Genomic DNA, 19,901 nt, shown 5'->3' with positions numbered 1-19,901 from the left:
AGTACTTGACCTGGTTGTGCATCGTCTTTTTGAGTTGCCTTCACCAAAGTAACATGATAGGATGATTTATCAAGTGAGAGGTTATTATGGTTTATTAATAAATTATATGAATAATATATTAAAGGAGAAATCATATAGTTTAATTAATATTAGACAATAATTAATTATGTGGCTAAAAGACATTAATTAAATAGCGGGGACTTTAAACTGTCAAACGTGTGATAGTTGAATATTGGGCTGAGAAGGCTTATGGACTAGGCATGGACGAAATTAGGGATGTGTCCATCCTAATTTCGGCCATAGAGGCCCTATTCCAGAAGCTTCCTTGGATTGCTTAAGGCCCAAGCTGTCCATTAGGGTTTTGACTGAAACCCTAGCAGCACAAGTATAAATAGACCCCTAGGGCATCAGATTCCGGCCACTGGAAACCCTAACAGTCTTCATTGTCGAAATTGTGCTCATACCCTCTCTCTCAATTAGCATCCTCTTGCTTGTGGTGTTTGTAAGCCATTAGAGGAGTGATATTTGTGACTCTAAGCTCCAAGACAAGAAGATTCAAGCCATTGTAGAAGAGGTAATCATCTAGATCTGATTTCTTATGTTAATTTTGAAATATGTATGCTAGATCTAGGGTTTATAAGTCTTGGATGAATTGCATGTACAATAAGAAACCTAGATCCAAGCAGTAGGGTTTGTATGAGCACATAGGATGTTCTTTTGGCTCAAACCCATCATGGAAGAACTATTAGACCATCTGCTTGTTAAATGTAGTTTTGCACAAAAAACATGGAGTCATATTGCCTCATGGTGTGGTTTGGAACCTTTATACCCTAATAGAATGTCACACCTCGCTAAAGCGGAAACACGAGGCGTGTCAGTACAAAGGGTCTCATAACAAAGTTAAAAGACAACATCAACCATAGTATTAAAAAGTATTACAACTTACAATGTGTTTGAACATATTTTAAAAGAAATTACAATGCAATTGAAATACAACCCATGCGAATGCTCCTAAAAGTGATGTGTCCCTAAGTGTTATCTTATAGACGAGTTCCTGAAAAAGCATGTAAAATGAGCGGTCAACTACCGAGATAGTTGGTGAGTACTCACAATTTAAAAATAATATTTGTTTCATGAATCATAATAAAAGTTTTAATAGAGGTTTCCATAAATAAAAGTACATTGCTAAAAGGTGTAAATAAGTTTGCATAAACAAAGTTCGTTGTCATCATGAGAAATAAAGTATGTTGCCAAAATGAGATGCAAAGTTCATATTCTCGTGGGATATAAAGTTCGTTGCTAAAACTAGTAAACAAGTTTCGTTGCTAAAATGAGTATACAAGTTTCATTGATAAAATAAGTATACACGTTTCATCGCTAAAATGAGTATACTAGTTTCGTTGATAAAATGAGTATACAAGTTTCGTTGCTAAAATGAGTATATGATTTTCGTTGCTAAAATGAGTATACAAGTTTCGTCGTTAAAATGCGATGTAAGATACGTATGTGCATCAAGTTTCCATTCATAAGTTCACAACCCAAGCCTAATGACCAAATCGTGCCCTATTGACTACTATGTGTATTGCAAACATGGAGAATAAAATGATAAAATGCACTTAAGCGAATTGTACGAGTGATGAGTTGTCTACCTCCTGATAGCGATATCTATAATAACCATAGCTCAAAAGAGTTAATGAGTTGTGTCGAATGATTCCATGGACTTAACCGCGATACAATCCTCATGAAATAAAGCAACATACACATACATACAAAACATAGCAACCAAGTTTCATACGATTCAAAATAAATACAACGAACATAAATAGTTTAGGACATGCTTTTCCACCCCAAAACATTTAAAAACCGAAAATAGGGGGAGTCGTGAATACTCACAATGCATTGAGATGATGCAAATGATGCCTTGATCTAAGTTCCACTTGTACCACTACCGAATCATACAATAATATTACACACTAATGAGTTTCTAATTGAAATCTAACACTAGTATACTTACTGTTACAATAGAATTATGTCGATATTGCGTCGAAATTTAATATTGTTAAGTTACAAACATTTTTCTGAAATGGTGAAGCTTTATAACTCATGTGATTAAGTGAATTTTGGATATTATTTTCCAGATTTTTGTAATATTAATTGGAGGTATTTCAATACATTTAAAGATGTTTTTAAACTCCTAAAATCCAAAAATATTATCAAACAGCTTCCAAAATTCATCAAAATTTACATTTTCGTTCCAATTACAGTAGAGGTCTTCCATCAATATTCCCTTGAATGATGATGTGATTAACTATTTTTCCAAAATTTTAAGTCTTCATTACAATATAAATTCGTGAAAACTAGTATCCAGATGATAAAAATTCTCAAACTTTTTATAATACTGCCATTAAACATACTTAAGCTGGGAAAAATATAACAATGGGTTTCTAAACAGTTTAACCCGATTTTATGATTTTTGTACATTTATTCTAACAAAAATAGAAATAAATAGAAGACAGTTTTCAAAATTGCCCAAACTTTTTGTAACACTGTTATCATACATGTAGAAGATGTGAAAAATATAAAAGATATTTTTCAATTAGTTTTACTATTTCCCTTGTTTTATTCTCTTGAATAATCATTAATTGGTGAATAATTATCAAACAGTTTAAGTAAATTACCAAAATTTTTGTAAACTTCATTTACAGTGTACATAATCCGGAAAAAAATACCAATGGTGATTTTTATATACTGTAATCCAATTTTATCGATTCAAGTGTATTTAATCTTAGAAAATAGAAGCAAAATAGCATACTGAATAGAAAAACCACCCAAAATTTTTATCTAGAGTTCTAACATATTATAAGATCTTCTGGTAAATTTTCATGAATTTTGGATTAATAGAACTATTTTTCTCATTATTAGTCAATTATAAATACAAAAATCGGGAAAATATGTATGCATTATGAAAAATTCTGAAAATATTTTTCTAAGTATTCCACATGAGGTAGGATCTAAGAAAAATATTATATAGCCTTTTCACATTCCCTAAAATGGTTTTATGATTTATTTTAATTAAACAAAAAGAAAATTTAAAACCATACCAAACAGTTACTAAAATCGATGAAACTTAGTGAGATGTCATCATTTACTTTAGGGGTCATTCACGAATTTACCTAGGATTTATAGACCTCAGAATATTTTCTTACAATAATAATAATTCGAGAAAAATGAATTACTTTTTTGAAATTATGTAGAACTTCTCATTTTGTTGGTGGAATTCTGGGAAAAATCGGATTTGATCGGAAAGGAAGTTTTAGATATTTATTTGAGAATAAATCATTCATGAACATATTTGAAAGCTTTTAACAACAAACTTTGATCATCAAGCATCTAAGCTTGAAGATCATCACATGCATGTCGTTTTGAAGGCCATTCATGATTTTGAAATGGTAAAAAATCGTTTTGGAAAGAAAACTTAGGGTGCATGTGGTGATTTTCCACCAAAACTTGTAGAAAAGTGCATTTCCATGATTTTGACTTAGGTTTAGGTCATAAGACTTCACCATCTACAACATGCATGTTGTTTTTGGATGAAATCCTACCACTATCATCATCAAAACCATGAGTGTGTGTGTGTGTATGTTTATGTGTTCATGATCTTTTATTAGAATGGAGTAGAAGATGGAGAAAATCCAAGAAAAATAGTAAACTTTGAAGGAATAATGAAGTAGAAATCGATTTTACCTTCAAGAACACCACAAGATGATGAAGATTTCAAGTTTTAGGTGTGTTCTTGGGTTCTATTTTCTGGAAATTTCGTGGTTTACAGGGTGGAGAAGGGAGAAATGGAGTTGTGAAGGTAGAGAGAAATGAGAGAGAATGAAGGAGAAGGTGGAGTGTGAGAGAGAAGAAAAATGATTATGTGTATGTTGGGAAGAGAAGGAGTGTCTTGGGAGAGGGGAGGACGAAATCTTGGGTGAGTGAGGCTTCCTCTCTCTTGTTTCTTTTATAAAAATTCAAATCTTTTATAAAAATATCCAACTTTTTATAAAATGTGCACCTTAACCTAGTTTTATGCATAAAACTCTTGATTTTTGACTTATAAATCAAGGGTAAATGCTAATAACTTAATTTTTATTTTCCTTGATTGTATTTCATACTAATTATTATGATAAGATAATATTATAAGGTTCTTAATTATTTTTATAGGATTTTTAAGGTTAAAGTTTATAAATATGAGTTTTTATGGCTTTTAGGGTTTTGGAGTTTAATACATCTTTGGATATCAAAATAAATTGAATCTTTGAGACTTCAAATTATTTTTGTGTTTCCTAACTCTTATTCAAGTTAGAAATAATGTTTGTAATTTATTTTTATTGGTTTATTGACATTATATGTAGTGATTCTGAGATTCACGGGAAATTAAAGAATCAAGTATACTAGTCTTAGTTTTCAACTTTGACTTAAGTTCCAACAAGACTCAGACCTAATTTCTACTACTAGGTCAAATTCATGATGTGTGTATATGATTCATGAAAAGGTGTCCAAGTCAAGGAATGACCTGAATTTGAATAGTTGTTACAGTTAAAGTAACTATAGAAGTCACGTATCAATGTGGAATCTAAGTACACTATCCTTCAATTCTACTTGTTTCCCAGTTTCTAGTAGGTTATAACTTAGTTTCTAGTTACTAGGTCTAGTATGTGTCGTTTCTACACGTGCAACTAAGTTTATCGATTCTTGACCGACACGAATTTTGACGGTTTTCACATAAAATTATAGAAACTTATCTAGGTATTATTCCTTGCCTCATGTCGGTTCATTTAGCGAACTAGGAATGATGTGAATTTTAACAAACTCACAATGTCATCTTGGGTGACCAATAAAATAAAGGCAAACACAATTTTATGGGTCAATAATAGAGGCGATTAAAACTCATTAGATTGGAGTGTTTAGGCGGATTTCCCCTGTTTCAATTTAGAATTGACTTTGTAACATGCATGCTAACTAATTATAACAAATTGATCTCTTGGTGGTGGTATTTTTTAAAGACGGGGGGGGGGGGGGGGGGGGGTCATATATGGTTTATTTTAGCTTTGGTGCTATATTTTTATCGTGGATATGTGTGTGTTTGGTGTGGGTCTTGAAATCTTTTTAATAGGATTAGTACCTATGTTAGTTTTTTTTTATCCGTGAAAGAATATACCTTTTTGCTTGTTGACTACAATCCTTCATAATATTAATTACATGTGGGTGGATAGTTTTCAGGGTGTTTGAGTTTTCTTTCTTGTATGTATATACTAGTATTTAATTTAACCGAAATGGAAAATTTTAGTGAATTTAGTGCAATGCAAATTACTACGATACTAATTGAGCGATACACGAAAAGTACATGGCTTTTAGCTTGTAAAATTCACGACATAAGATTGATGTTTTGAGTGTTCTTATAAGTATGATGTTGTGTTGATAACCCAAACAAAATACATTTATATTTGGTGTGTAGAAGTCTAAAGAAATGTGCCATAATTTTTTTGGGATCAGTTGGCTCCATTACTTGTTTGGTTTCATTAGTAGTTATCATTTTGGCGGGCTCTTGGATGTTTGTAAAAAATAACAATTTTAACGGTTGCTTAAGTATGTTGTCAACTTTGGTGACCCTACAAACTACAATGTTATTATGGTATTTGGTGACCCTACAAACTGCAATGTTATTATGGTATGTAAAGGATAGACGATTAGTTGAATTTCCTGGCGGTGTATCAAGTTTGAACCAAGATTATTGCACATTAATACTTGTTGTGGTTGTACTTTAGTTATGCATACAGTTGTTGCCTATTTAAAATTACTCTAAAAAATGGCCTCCTAAGTATGTTGCTTTGATGTGTTTGATAAAACTCTAGAACCATGTCATACTTTGTTCTATACATTATACGTTACCTTGTTTTTCTCTTGTTTGTTAATGCTTCCTAGTTCTTTGTTGGTTATTTTAATCAAATATACAAATTTATGCCTTTCATACATGTGAACTTCTTGATTGACCTGTAACACCTAGTTTTAGGGTGTTTCCATTATTAGGATAATGGGTCGTAAATGGATCGATTAATGGTATTGGGCTTCAAGGGAGTAGGGTTTATATCCTATTTGATGTTGATAATGTTGGTGTTGGATTAGGTGTCTAAGCCCATAACTATAATTGGTATATACTTTAATTAATAGAAGCACAATTCTTTTGGGTTGCCTTCACTCTTGCAACTTGACAGGATGACTTTTGGAGAGAATTTGCATTTATTATTTGGAATAATAAATTGATATAAATGATTTATTAATATATTATGAGAATGATACATTAATTAGAAATTAGGTTATTTAATTAATATTTAATCAGATATTAATTTGAAATTAATTTTGGGATTAAATGAATTAATTAGAAGTACATGGGCTATTTTGCAATTAATTGATAGTTGTGAAATAGGGCTCTTGGACTCCTTAGATAGGAGTGGATGAAAATTATAGGGAGGCCCTATTAGTTTTCTTCCAAGGCTTCTAGATGAGGAGTCCATGAGCTGCTTAGGCCTTAAGCAGGAAATTAGGGTTTCCACCTGCAAACCCTAGCTTTGGGACTAAGCAACCTCAAGTATAAAAGGAGCCTAACCCTTGTGATTTTCGGCCACTTGCTTCTAACCCTAGCATAGCCGAAACTTTGTTGTTATCTCCTCCTCTATCTTCTCATCCTCTTGCAAAGAGTGTTTGTAAACTGTTAGAGGTGTCACATTTGAGGCACTTGCTCTCAGAGTTCAAGATCTACAAGGATTAATTGTTATTTCTACACAACAATTAAGGTATGTATCTAAACCTTAGTATTAGGTTAATTTCAATTATTATAGATGCATATTAGGGTTTCTCTTTGTATTCAAGTTTACATGTTCAATTAGTGAAAACCTAGATCCAAAACATTAGGGTTGCATGAACACATATGATTTGTAGTTATGCTCAAAACACATCAGTTGGGTTAAGTGATTAAAGCCCTCAAATTGTGCTTTGAAGAAAAATGGTAAAATGGGAAAATTATATATCGGGCTTCTTGCACAACTTATGGTTTTAGTTTGACATGTATTAAACCAAAAGTAATTAGATGGGGTTTTGGGGCTCGTTAATACTTTTCCGTGCATATAAAGATCGCCTAAAACGGAGTTGAAACGAATAAGTTATGATTGTTTAAAGTTGGAATGAAATTGGGTGAAAATCTGTCATCACGAGGTGAGGAGCATATCCACATGACGTGAGGAGTTTGTCACAAGGTGATAATCAAGTTGTCATGAGGTGAGCGTTGGGTAGCCCAAGCCCACAAATTTTTAGGGTTTTCTTGGTATTTAAAGGGTGGTTCCATGTTTCGGGGGTATTTTTCCATCCTCCATCACATATAAGGCCTCTTTAGAGAAACCCTAGCCTACCTTTTCACCACTTTGAGCCTCCCCTCTCCTCTCTCATTAATTTTGGAGACGTGACGATCAGCTGATGTTGAATTTGACCTTTGACCTTGACTGTTGACTTTGATGATGGTGGATTTCTGGTCAATTTAAGGGTTTTAGGGTGTAGACTGAGAATGTACTTTATTATTTGTTAGGTGTCTCGTAGTATCGGTCAATACTGTGTGAGAGCTGCTGTGTTTAGCTGATATATGCGAAATGAGTTTTCTCACAATATTAGTTATGCCATAGTGTGTGTGCATGTTGACTCGCTGGGTCTTATTTGCTGATTGTTGTTATGTATTACTGAGCTGTTGATAGCTCCAAGGTGTTTTGTTAGTCCATTGAGACTGTTAATAGTCCCAATAGTTGTTGATAACCCACAGGGCGTGCTGTTAGCCCAATGAGACTGCTGATAGTCCCTAGGGTTGCTGATAACTCATAGTTAGTTATTTGGGCTATGTTGTATGTGATATTTTGGGGAAGTTACTAAGCTTCGTGCTTATAGTTTTGGATTAAATATTTTTCACGTACTTATCGAATTGCAAAGGCGTGATTGTACACATACATCAATAGTTTTACAATTCGATATTTCACATTGTCTTCTTTATAACTGTGATTTTTAAATAATGGTTTATGAACAAGTGATTTGACCTGAATGTAACTTTATTAAAAATGAGTGTTTATTCTATTTAAAAATGAAAAAAATTATTGGAAAGAAGTTAGGACGTTACATGATCATTGGAAGGAAGATTAACACTTATACCAACCGACGCTTTAGTTTTCGGATGGATACAATGGAAACATGTATGCATGGATTTAACATGGTTTTCCCATATTTTGGAATTGTAGAGTGAGATTTTCACTATAGAGCATGATGCTTTAAAAGCTGTCTCATGCAAAATGATCAAATATGAGAAAATATGCATTGAAAATTAACAAATGTTTATATCTTTCGTGCAGGGGTGAGCAAAACCACACCGCAACTAAAATTAACCGCAAAAACCGCATAAACCGCAACCGTAATAGAAACCGATGGTGAGGTTTTCTGTTTTCAAAAACCGCAAATTTGTGGTACGGTGCGGTTATTAAGTTTTAAAAACTGCAAAAAGACTGCACCGCACCGCATTTATTATATACAACTTTTTTATTTATTAATTCTTAATTCTTAATATATTAAATATTAAAAATAAGACAATTTTCATGAATGAAATATGAATAAAATACTAGAAGACAAAAGTATGGTTTTTTGTTATGTTTAACTTTGAAAAATGATGAAATTAGACAATTTAAAGAAACTTATTGTTAATTACTACTACCTCCGTCCCAAATTGATAGTCCACTTTTGACTTTTGAAGTCTTTTTTCTTCAATTTTGACCTTAATTAATTTTGTTTTTGATAGATAATACTTCATGCAAAATATATGAATGGATTGCATTTTAAATGTTTTTTCATTGCTGTAAGTTTTATCAAGTAATATATGTAACGTCTGCAGATCCGGGCTAGTCAATTTAGAGGCAATAGGGGTCGAAAACGACTTTTCGACAAAAAGATTATTTAGAATAAATAATCTTAACCAAGTTGTAGAATATGTCACAGGGTTTCCGTACATATAAAGAACACCGAAATCCGAGTTATAACGAAGAAGTTATGACCCGTCGAAGTTTCGCGTCGGAACCGGCACGGCGCCGGGAAGCGTAAATAGTAAATTTATGATAGAGCGAGATTTAGATTTAGCGCTCTAAACGAAAGTCGTAGAATATGTTAAGCTAAGAACTTCGATAAAAAGAACGCCCAAATCTGACTTCGTATGAAGAAGTTACGATTTTTCGAAGTTTCGGATTAGCAGTGTACAGTCCGAAATTCGAATATTAGATCGAGCGATTTTTAGCCGACACAACCTAAACGAGAATTGAAGATCTCATTATTAGTAGCATAACAATAAAAAGACAGACGAAAATGGACATCGGATGAAGAAGTATGAGATTATAACGGACCAATCCTGTCCCGGCCTGTTAAAAATATAACTTTAAAAATAAATTCAAAATTAGCCGAAGGAGTCCAAACGAAAGTTGTAGAGTGCGTCTCCACCTACGCATGGATATAAAGAACGTCAAAAACGGAGTTCGTATGAACGAGTTACAAATTATAATAGCATATTTACGTATTAAAATAAAGTATAAATCATATATACGTACACATATATATACTTATGTATATATCATTAGAAAGGTATCGACGATGCGGTCATTATAAGACTAATGTTGAGTTCTTTCGACATTAGTTTAGTACAAATATCTTTAAATCTATTTAAAATAGTATTATAAAAGGGTGTTTAGTTGTTTATATAACTATAAGGTCATTAAGTAATTATGGGGGGTAGTTTTTGTAAATTCAATTACTATAAATAAGAGGCTTGGGCTCTCATATTTCTTGCACCATTCTCTTGATTCAAGAGTCTTTCTCTCCTTATCCCCCGAGCATTTCGGTCCCTCGTGATTCGACTTCTCTTTCTGTAGTTTTAGTATAGTAAGGTGAGCGCTGAAGCGCTGCACGAATCTTTCTTAGAAAGATTCAGCGACGAAGTTCTGCTCCTACAGAGCCCGACTCCTAGCTAAAATCCCCTTGTAAGTAAGTTATGCTTACCCTATTTTAAATATAGTTTATATTTAAAATTAGTATTGTTATTATAATAAATATTTGAGCTATTATTATGACTTATATAAGTGTCGTTATAATATCTTTTTAACTACTCGCGGTACGGGGAATCTGGTTTAAAGGGCCGCATAGGGTTGTTGGATTTCAGAAGTGCTATATGCCAAAATGGTCCTGCCCTCCGCTGTTTTATGTCTGGCCCCTGTCTGTACATAGTGGTTGGAAAGTATTGTTTAAACGCTTATATAATAATAATAATAAGACTAATAATTAGTCACGGTAAATATTAGACTAAAATCTAGTGGTAATAATACTAGGTTTCGTCGAAGGAAATTATTTTAAAGTAAACGAAGCGCTGTCCGAGTACCGAGCCACCACCTTCTCAAGTGAGTGCATAGTTACTTTCATCTTACACATAGATATGAAGTATTTTATATAAACTACGTGCTATGTGTGCACATTATCTGAATACTTGCTGTCTATGCTGGTTGAACGTTTTATACATGTTTTAAAGGACTTAAACTGTATACGTATTTTATATATACGAAAATGTTGGATATGAGATGGGTAGATGAATGATGAGAGATAGAAGATGACGTGAGTATACATTGGCAGCTACAGACTTAGTGCCTATGGGACAAACACCGGTAGCTATGGACTTAGTACCTTTTAGACGTTGGTAGCTATGGATTTAGTACCTGTAGGAATTGGTAGCTATGGACTTAGTACCTGTTGAACATTGGTAGCTATGGACTTAGTACCTATTAGATAAAGACTGATAGCTATGGATTTAGTACCCGATGAATAGACTATAGCAGCTATGGAATTAGTGCTTTATGAACGAACATTGGCAGCTATGGATTTAGTGCCAGTCCCATAACCCTGGAAGTAAGGGACTTCGGAATAAACGAATGCAGGATAGATGACTCTTAGGTTAAATCCTTAAATAGTAAAGAAGATAATGGGGATGGGTAATTGGGTTGATTGTTTGATTGAACATAATAATTATATTATTGTGGGTTGAAAACCCTATGTACTCACCAGGTTTCCCAACCTGACCCACTCAGTTTATGTATATCACAGGTGACGAAGTGAAGTGACATTACACTGAGAGATTTAAAAGAGATGTAGATCACTAGTGTAAATCATTGTAAGTCTGTTTATGCTTATGTTTCGGTATTAACGATGACATCCCAAACATTTTAAAATGAAATAAATACGTTTCTTCGAAAATGTTCTAATAACGTATTTACCATGTTTTTTTGGGAACAAATTCCGCAACCTTTTTGTAAAATGAAGTACTCTGATTTTTATAAAGCATAAACAAAATCGGTCTTTTCTGGCCGTGATTTTGGGGATGTCACAGTTGGTATCAGAGCATTAGTTTAAGCGAACTAGGAATATGAATTTATTTCTAGACTTAAACTTAGAATGCTAAGCGATGATTGTGAGGTGTGAGCACTAGCTTATTTTAGGAATTGTGCCTAAAATGCTTTGATGTGCTAAATGCTTTGTGCATGATATGTTGTTAATTGTTCGGATCTATGGTCTGTTGCCGACCGGATCTGGAAACCTTATGTGTTTAGGATTCTAAACGTACGACTACGGTATTAGAACTAGCATGTAAATGTTTCGGAGTGATAAGGATGATTTAAACGTCAAGTAAAGGTCTAAATTCACCTTATTCGGTGTATAGATCGAGATGGTAAGGACCCGTAGCGGAAACGTAAATGCAAATGGGAACAGGAACCAACCCCCAGTGGTTCAGCAAATACCTGTTGTAGAAGAAGTTGCGCCTGAGCCAGTCACCATGGCTGGAGTTCAAGCCATGATTCGGGCTATGTTGGCTGAACAAAGGGAAGAAATGAGACGGATGTTGAATAGGGACGAACTTACTATGCCCATTGAGCAACCCGAACTGATTCCCGAGCAATCTGAGGAAGGGAACTACAGCCGCCAAGTGAGTCAAGTTGGGACTCAAGGTGAGCAAAGGGATGGCCCAGAAGGGAGAAACAACAAGGATGGGCGGATGTACAAGAACTTCTTGGGTGCGAAACCAGCAAGCCTCTCAGGAAGCCCAAAGCCAGTTGAGGTTATGGATTGGATCTCTGAGATGGAGATGGTGTTTGAGAGCTGCAGCTGTAATGAGAAACAGAAGACTGTCTTTGCAGTAAGACATCTGAAAACTAGAGTCTTGAGCTGGTGGAAGCTATTGGCAGATACGATGCCACGAGGAGAAGCCTTAAGGATGTCGTGGGAAGAGTTTTTGGAACAGTTGAAAATGCAGTACTGCTCGGAGGTAGATCTGATAGACCTAAACAACGAGTTTCAGAACCTGAAGAAAGGGAAGATGAGTGTTGATGAGTATGCCACCGCATTTACCGAGAGGATGAAGCTATTTCCCTACTTGGTGCCTACTGAACTCTCCAAGATTGATAGGTTTGCTAACGGACTGCCCACTGACTTTGGTCCAATGGTCAAAATGGCAACTACCTTAAAAGCAGCTATTAGGGCAGCTAAGAACGTAGAGGCCCAGATAAGAGAAAAGGGTCTAGAAAAAGATAAGGCAGGAGAGAAGCGGAAGTTTGAGGGATCTTCGAGGTCGAACAAGGAAAGAAAATTCTCAAAACTCGGAGGAGCAGATGGAGGTGAAACAAGATGGTGTGATAAATGCAAGAAGAAGCATGGTGGGAAGTGCAACGAAGAAGTGACTTGTTACAAGTGTGGGAGGACGGGTCACTATTCCAAAGACTGCACACATAATGACAAAGTATGCTACGGATGTGGAGGCAAGGGGCACATGTCCAGAGACTGCCCAAGGAAAAATAAAGCAGCAAGACCAGAAACGCCACCAAGGCCAAGGGCATTTCACATGATCCTCGATGAAGCAGAGAACCATGCGAGGAATCAAGAATGAGGACTTCTTACCCGAAGATCGGATTATGCAGTAGCCATAGTTTCGTATGATGTAGCCTAGTAGAGGCATAGTCTAGGGTGAACTTGAACACCTATGTAATCATTTCAAGAATTAATATAAAACCTTCGTTTTGTTATATGATGTGTTGAATGATTGTATGATTTGCTGCATGGTGACTTGGGAAACTGCGAGACAATACTTGGGACGAGTATGAGTAGGTGTGAATGGTAGTAGAGGCCTATACTACCGGAAGCACAGGACTCACACTTGGATCAGGGAAAGTCACAAGGTTACCAAGAAGCTAGTAATTGATTTCGTTTTATTCAAGTGTGTTGTTACCATCGTTTCGGTAATAACTAAGAAGATTGTTGATATTCCGACCCTAGTGGTCATATCGAATCGAGTCCGACTACGATGAGTATGTTGTATGGCTTAGAGGACCAAGTTTGATGTAGCGTCCGACTTAAACCAAACGGTTGAAATCAAAGCGATCAATAGAAGTATCGCACTCGTTGTTAAAGAAGTTGGTGGCTAGAAATGCCTAATGTTAAAGTGTGATTATATCACATTAAAACATGAAGGAAGGCATAGTCTGTTTTAGAATTTAACTCTAAGAGACCTAAGTCTAAGTGTTGCAACATACGATGATAGGTCATTAGAATATGACACATCGATCTATAGTAGTAATAAAAGAACTTATCTCAAGTCCGTATCCAGCAAGGATCGAGATTGTGACTTGAAGGTCATAATTTGGAGTCTAACCTGAGGTAGAGAGCAGGTGCACGATCGAGTACTCTTACAGTCAATGAGTTTAAGAGATAGAATTGAAGGAATGTAGAAGTTATAATTATTACCTAGGATGAAGAGATGACGTATGGAGTCATTATATGACCCTGTTTCGTTGATGATTCCGGGACGTAATCATCCAAAGGGGGAGATAATTGTAACGCCTGCAGATCCGGGCTAGTCAATTTAGAGGCAATAGGGGTCGAAAACGACTTTTCGACAAAAAGATTATTTAGAATAAATAATCTTAACCAAGTTGTAGAATATGTCACAGGGTTTCCGTACATATAAAGAACGCCGAAATCCGAGTTATAACGAAGAAGTTATGACCCGTCGAAGTTTCGCGTCGGAACCGGCACGGCGCCGGGAAGCGTAAATAGTAAATTTATGATAGAGCGAGATTTAGATTTAGCGCTCTAAACGAAAGTCGTAGAATATGTTAAGCTAAGAACTTCGATAAAAAGAACGCCCAAATCTGACTTCGTATGAAGAAGTTACGATTTTTCGAAGTTTCGGATTAGCAGTGTACAGTCCGAAATTCGAATATTAGATCGAGCGATTTTTAGCCGACACAACCTAAACGAGAATTGAAGATCTCATTATTAGTAGCATAACAATAAAAAGACAGACGGAAATGGACATCGGATGAAGAAGTATGAGATTATAACGGACCAATCCTGTCCCGGCCTGTTAAAAATATAACTTTAAAAATAAATTCAAAATTAGCCGAAGGAGTCTAAACGAAAGTTGTAGAGTGCGTCTCCACCTACGCATGGATATAAAGAACGTCAAAAACGGAGTTCGTATGAACGAGTTACAAATTATAATAGCATATTTACGTATTAAAATAAAGTATAAATCATATATACGTACACATATATATACATATGTATATATCATTAGAAAGATATCGACGATGCGGTCATTATAAGACTAATGTTGAGTTCTTTCAACATTAGTTTAGTACAAATATCTTTAAATCTATTTAAAATAGTATTATAAAGGGGTGTTTAGTTGTTTATATAACTATAAGGTCATTAAGTAATTATGGGGGGTAGTTTTTGTAAATTCAATTACTATAAATAAGAGGCTTGGGCTCTCATATTTCTTGCACCATTCTCTTGATTCAAGAGTCTTTCTCTCCTTATCCCCCGAGCATTTCGGTCCCTCGTGATTCGACTTCTCTTTCTGTAGTTTTAGTATAGTAAGGTGAGCGCTGAAGCGCTGCACGAATCTTTCTTAGAAAGATTCAGCGACGAAGTTCTGCCCCTACAGAGCCCGACTCCTAGCTAAAATCCCCTTGTAAGTAAGTTATGCTTACCCTATTTTAAATATAGTTTATATTTAAAATTAGTATTGTTATTATAATAAATATTTGAGCTATTATTATGACTTATATAAGTGTCGTTATAATATCTTTTTAACTACTCGCGGTACGGGGAATCTGGTTTAAAGGGCCGCATAGGGTTGTTGGATTTCAGAAGTGCTATATGCCAAAATGGTCCTGCCCTCCGCTGTTTTATGTTTGGCCCCTGTCTGTACATAGTGGTTGGAAAGTATTGTTTAAACGCTTATATAATAATAATAATAAGACTAATAATTAGTCACGGTAAATATTAGACTAAAATCTAGTGGTAATAATACTAGGTTTCGTCGAAGGAAATTATTTTAAAGTAAACGAAGCGCTGTCCGAGTACCGAGCCACCACCTTCTCAAGTGAGTGCATAGTTACTTTCATCTTACACATAGATATGAAGTATTTTATATAAACTACGTGCTATGTGTGCACATTATCTGAATACTTGCTGTCTATGCTGGTTGAACGTTTTATACATGTTTTAAAGGACTTAAACTGTATACGTATTTTATATATACGAAAATGTTGGGTATGAGATGGGTAGATGAATGATGAGAGATAGAAGATGACGTGAGTATACATTGGCAGCTACAGACTTAGTGCCTATGCGACAAACACCGGTAGCTATGGACTTAGTACCTTTTAGACGTTGGTAGCTATGGATTTAGTACCTGTAGGAATTGGTAGCTATGGACTTAGTACCTGTTGAACATTGGTAGCTATGGACTTAGTACCTATTAGATAAAGACTGGTAGCTATGGATTTAGTACCCGATGAATAGACTATAGCAGCTATGGAATTAGTGCTTTATGAACGAACATTGGCAGCTATGGATTTAGTGCCAGTCCCATAACCCTGGAAGTAAGGGACTTCGGAATAAACGAATGCAGGATAGATGACTCTTAGGTTAAATCCTTAAAGAGTAAAGAAGATAATGGGGATGGGTAATTGGGTTGATTGTTTGATTGAACATAATAATTATATTATTGTGGGTTGAAAACCCTATGTACTCACCAGGTTTCCCAACCTGACCCACTCAGTTTATGTATATCACAGGTGACGAAGTGAAGTGACATTACACTGAGAGATTTAAAAGAGATGTAGATCACTAGTGTAAATCATTGTAAGTCTGTTTATGCTTATGTTTCGGTATTAACGATGACATCCCAAACATTTTAAAATGAAATAAATACGTTTCTTCGAAAATGTTCTAATAACGTATTTACCATGTTTTTCTGGGAACAAATTCCGCAACCTTTTTGTAAAATGAAGTACTCTGATTTTTATAAAGCATAAACAAAATCGGTCTTTTCTGGCCGTGATTTTGGGGATGTCACAATATATAACATAAATAAAACTATTTAAGGTCAACGTTGAAGAAAAAAGACTTCTAAAATCAAAAGTGGACTATCAATTTGGGACGGAGGGAGTATTAGTTTGACGTTTTTAAGATATTAATTGTTTGTGATTTAAGTTAATTATCTTATTCATTATGGTTTCTTTTATTATTAAAGTAATATGTTTGAACTCTTAAAACCGTTTGAGCTCTAAACTGTGGTTAAAAACCACACAAAATAACCGCACAAAATCCATGCGGTTAATAACCGCAACACAGAAAAAACAAAACCGCACCGTAAAAATAACTGTCTAACCGCACCGCAAAAATAACCACACCAAACAGTTTTGAAAATGGATTAACCGCATTTGCGGTTAGTGGTGAGGTTTTAGCTAATAACCACACCGAACCACACCGCGCTCACCCCTAATTTCGTGTTTAATACTTTTGGTTCATTGTGTCAGATGTTGTGGAGCTCCTTAATAAAATCAAACGAGTCATACATATTAATATTATGACCCAAAATCTATGAATGTAGTTTTTTTTTAAATAGTTTGGTCATCCAAAAAAAAGTTAGTAATGAAGTTTGTGTCCATTTACCAGTTACATCTATAAAATTTTATTATATGTTAAAGAAAATAAATAAAAAAACTAAAAATGAGTTAACTTTTATAATTTTAGACAACTTTAACGTTTAATTATTTAAGGAGTAAATTACTGAAATCGTCTCTGTGGTTTGGTCAAAATTGCACGTTTGATCGCTAACTTTTTTTTTGCACTCGAATCGTCCCTGTAGTTTGATTTTGTTGCGTTTTTCGTCCCGGTTGTTTGATTTTGTTGCATTTTTCGTCCCTTACATACATAAAGTTAGGGACCAAACATGCAATTTTTACCAAACCATAGGGACGAAAAAGGCAACAAAATCAAACTACAGAAACGATCCGAGTGCAAAAAAAAAGTTAGGGACCAAACATGCAATTTTGACCAAAACGATGTCAGTAATTTACTCTTATTTTTAACAAAATATATAATATATTTTTTTAACTATAAAAATTTATTTATAATTCGTAAGCATATATATACTCGCAACAAGAAAAGATATTTCTGACTGTGAGCCACACATCTATCTTTTTCCACAAGAATCGTCAATCATGGCTGTTGAATTGTTGGAGACTCTGAAAGAAGCCATAACCGCATACACCGGACTCTCTCCTAATGCTTTCTTCACTGTACTCGCTGCCGGTGTTGCCATCTATTATGTCGTCTCCGTTTTGTTCGGAGGATCCTCCGATCATCAACCACAACATAGGCCCAGGTCTTTCGAAGAAGAAGTACAGCCTCTCCCGCCACCGGTTCAACTCGGCGAGATTTCCGAGGAGGAGCTGAAAGCCTACGACGGCAACGATCCCGAAAAGCCTCTTCTTATGGCCATCAAGGGTCAGATCTACGATGTCTCACAAAGCAGGTATATCATCTGAATCTTGTTCTGACTTTTCTATATTCGATTTCTAGGTTTTTTAATTGGATTTTGGATCGTGAAAGAAACTTTATGAAGACTACTTTGGAACATGTTTAACTCCCCCTTTTTGATTTTATTCATGCTTCACCTTTTGGGAGAAAAGCATATTTCGTATGAGATTACCATCTCTCCTCTTCTGACTAACACTTACAAATTTAGCTCTACTCCAAAGTACTTACGTCGATCCAGTATACTAATAATTAGGGTTTTAACCATGATTTTAGGTGAAATTTACGCGTCTCGCTTATTAAATCATAAAATCAAAAATTGGTTTTATCAGGATTCTGGTAACGGATCCGTAATTAGGGTTTTAAGTTACCCCTTCCGTTTTATTCTCGTTGAAATCAAAAGATGCACAACCACCCAATCTATTTTGTATCCATGGATCTATGTTTCTTTTTCTTTGCCCTTCAATTACGTTATAGATGTTCTTCATAGTTCTCTACATGAGTAGGTGTCTACACTCTCTGGATCTCCTTCCCCTTTGCACATTGATTTGTATGAACTGGATCCAAATTCTTCTAAAAGACAAGATTCCTGGATGGATGATGAATGATCTTGGCGTACTTGTTTAGGTACTTCTAGTAGTTACACCAGATTCCAGAATGATGTTTAGTTCCACCTACTCTTTTTTATTAATCGTACAATTGAGTAGATATTCACCTACCATGTGTTGCAGTGTCACAATCTCCATGATTCGTGGTTTTTTTCAGGATGTTCTATGGGCCAGGTGGGCCATACGCACTGTTTGCAGGAAAAGATGCTAGCAGAGCTCTTGCAAAAATGTCATTTGAAGATAAAGATTTGAATGGTGATCTCACCGGTCTTGGTGCATTTGAGCTTGATGCATTGCAAGATTGGGAATATAAGTTCATGAGCAAGTATGTTAAGGTTGGATCCATTAAGAACTCAGAAGCTCCACCCGCTGAGTCAACTGCAACTGACTCAGCAGCTGGACCCACTGAGTCAACTGTAGCAGAACCTGTACATGTTTCAGAGCCCACAGAAGAAGATAAAGAGGCTAAGGAAGTGAAAGATGAGTGAAGTTTTTTTATGATGGGGGTGAGGTAGGGTTTGGGTGCTCTATGAATTTATAGTTGTAACTTCTATAATTAAGTATAGATTAATGACTTAAGATGATCCTACTTATTCCAAATTGGTTGTGTTTCAATAATGTGGAGTTTATGAAGAATCATGGTCCTTCTATGCTAATTTCAATCTTGGATCAGTCTTATACATTTGATGTCATCCAAATCTGTATGTTTTATGAAAACTAAACTAGCGTTTCAATTAAAGTTACCAATATATATGGACTAAACCTAGCAAATACAAGTATATATAAATGAACCGAATTGGTTTGTAAAAATTTTTATTAGACAGATGCTATGGTGCATTTGGATTCAAGACCTAGCAAACTTGTAGCAAGTTCAAATTCAAATGACTAAAGTCTCTAAATGATATAACTTGCATTAATATATACAAAGATAATATTTTGTTTAATTATAAAAAACACATCATAATCTATCATATTTTTGTAAATGATTCAATTATTCGATTCGTTTATGGGTTATTGTTATTGTAGCACCACAGACTATTGATTTCGTCTTTAGTTGGTCATTGAAATTATTTTTGAGTATTATGGGTCCCTAAAATTATATATGACTTATTAAATAAGACATCAGCTATGTTTAACCTTGGTTGAGCGGTTGTGGTTCTTAGGTAGATGTGATTACGGGTCTTACTCTTATCCACGCAAGAGCCACTTAGGCTTAGCTTATTATTAAAGAGGGATCACAAACCCAAACCCATGAAGCCTTGGTAAATACACAACTGTCTCTTTGTTCCATTTTACCCCACGGGTTAA

The 19,901-nt window shown here is 35.0% G+C and overlaps 1 protein-coding gene and 1 long non-coding RNA gene across 2 annotated transcripts; both read left to right on the top strand.

The window, feature by feature from the left end:
- Positions 1–14,957: 14,957 nt before the first annotated feature.
- Positions 14,958–17,050, top strand: LOC145070108 (uncharacterized). Its single transcript, XR_013689833.1, has 3 exons — positions 14,958–15,131; positions 15,473–15,541; positions 16,239–17,050. It is a non-coding gene; the product is annotated as an uncharacterized LOC145070108 (long non-coding RNA).
- Positions 17,051–17,606: 556 nt separating this feature from the next.
- LOC145068861 (membrane steroid-binding protein 2-like) lies at positions 17,607–19,249 on the top strand. Its single transcript, XM_079015833.1, has 2 exons — positions 17,607–17,983; positions 18,751–19,249. The coding sequence occupies exons 1-2, from the start codon at positions 17,670–17,672 to the stop codon at positions 19,079–19,081; spliced, it is 645 nt and encodes a 214-aa protein (XP_078871959.1). The 5' UTR covers positions 17,607–17,669; the 3' UTR covers positions 19,082–19,249.
- Positions 19,250–19,901: the final 652 nt, after the last annotated feature.

This window comes from Lactuca serriola, chromosome 8, assembly GCF_051521515.1.
Source record: "Lactuca serriola cultivar US96UC23 chromosome 8, Lser_US96UC23_V15, whole genome shotgun sequence".
In the NCBI taxonomy this organism is placed as follows: domain Eukaryota; kingdom Viridiplantae; phylum Streptophyta; class Magnoliopsida; order Asterales; family Asteraceae; genus Lactuca; species Lactuca serriola.
The sequence above is the reverse complement of the archived record's forward strand: the minus strand, read 5'-3'. Positions and strand labels throughout refer to the sequence as shown.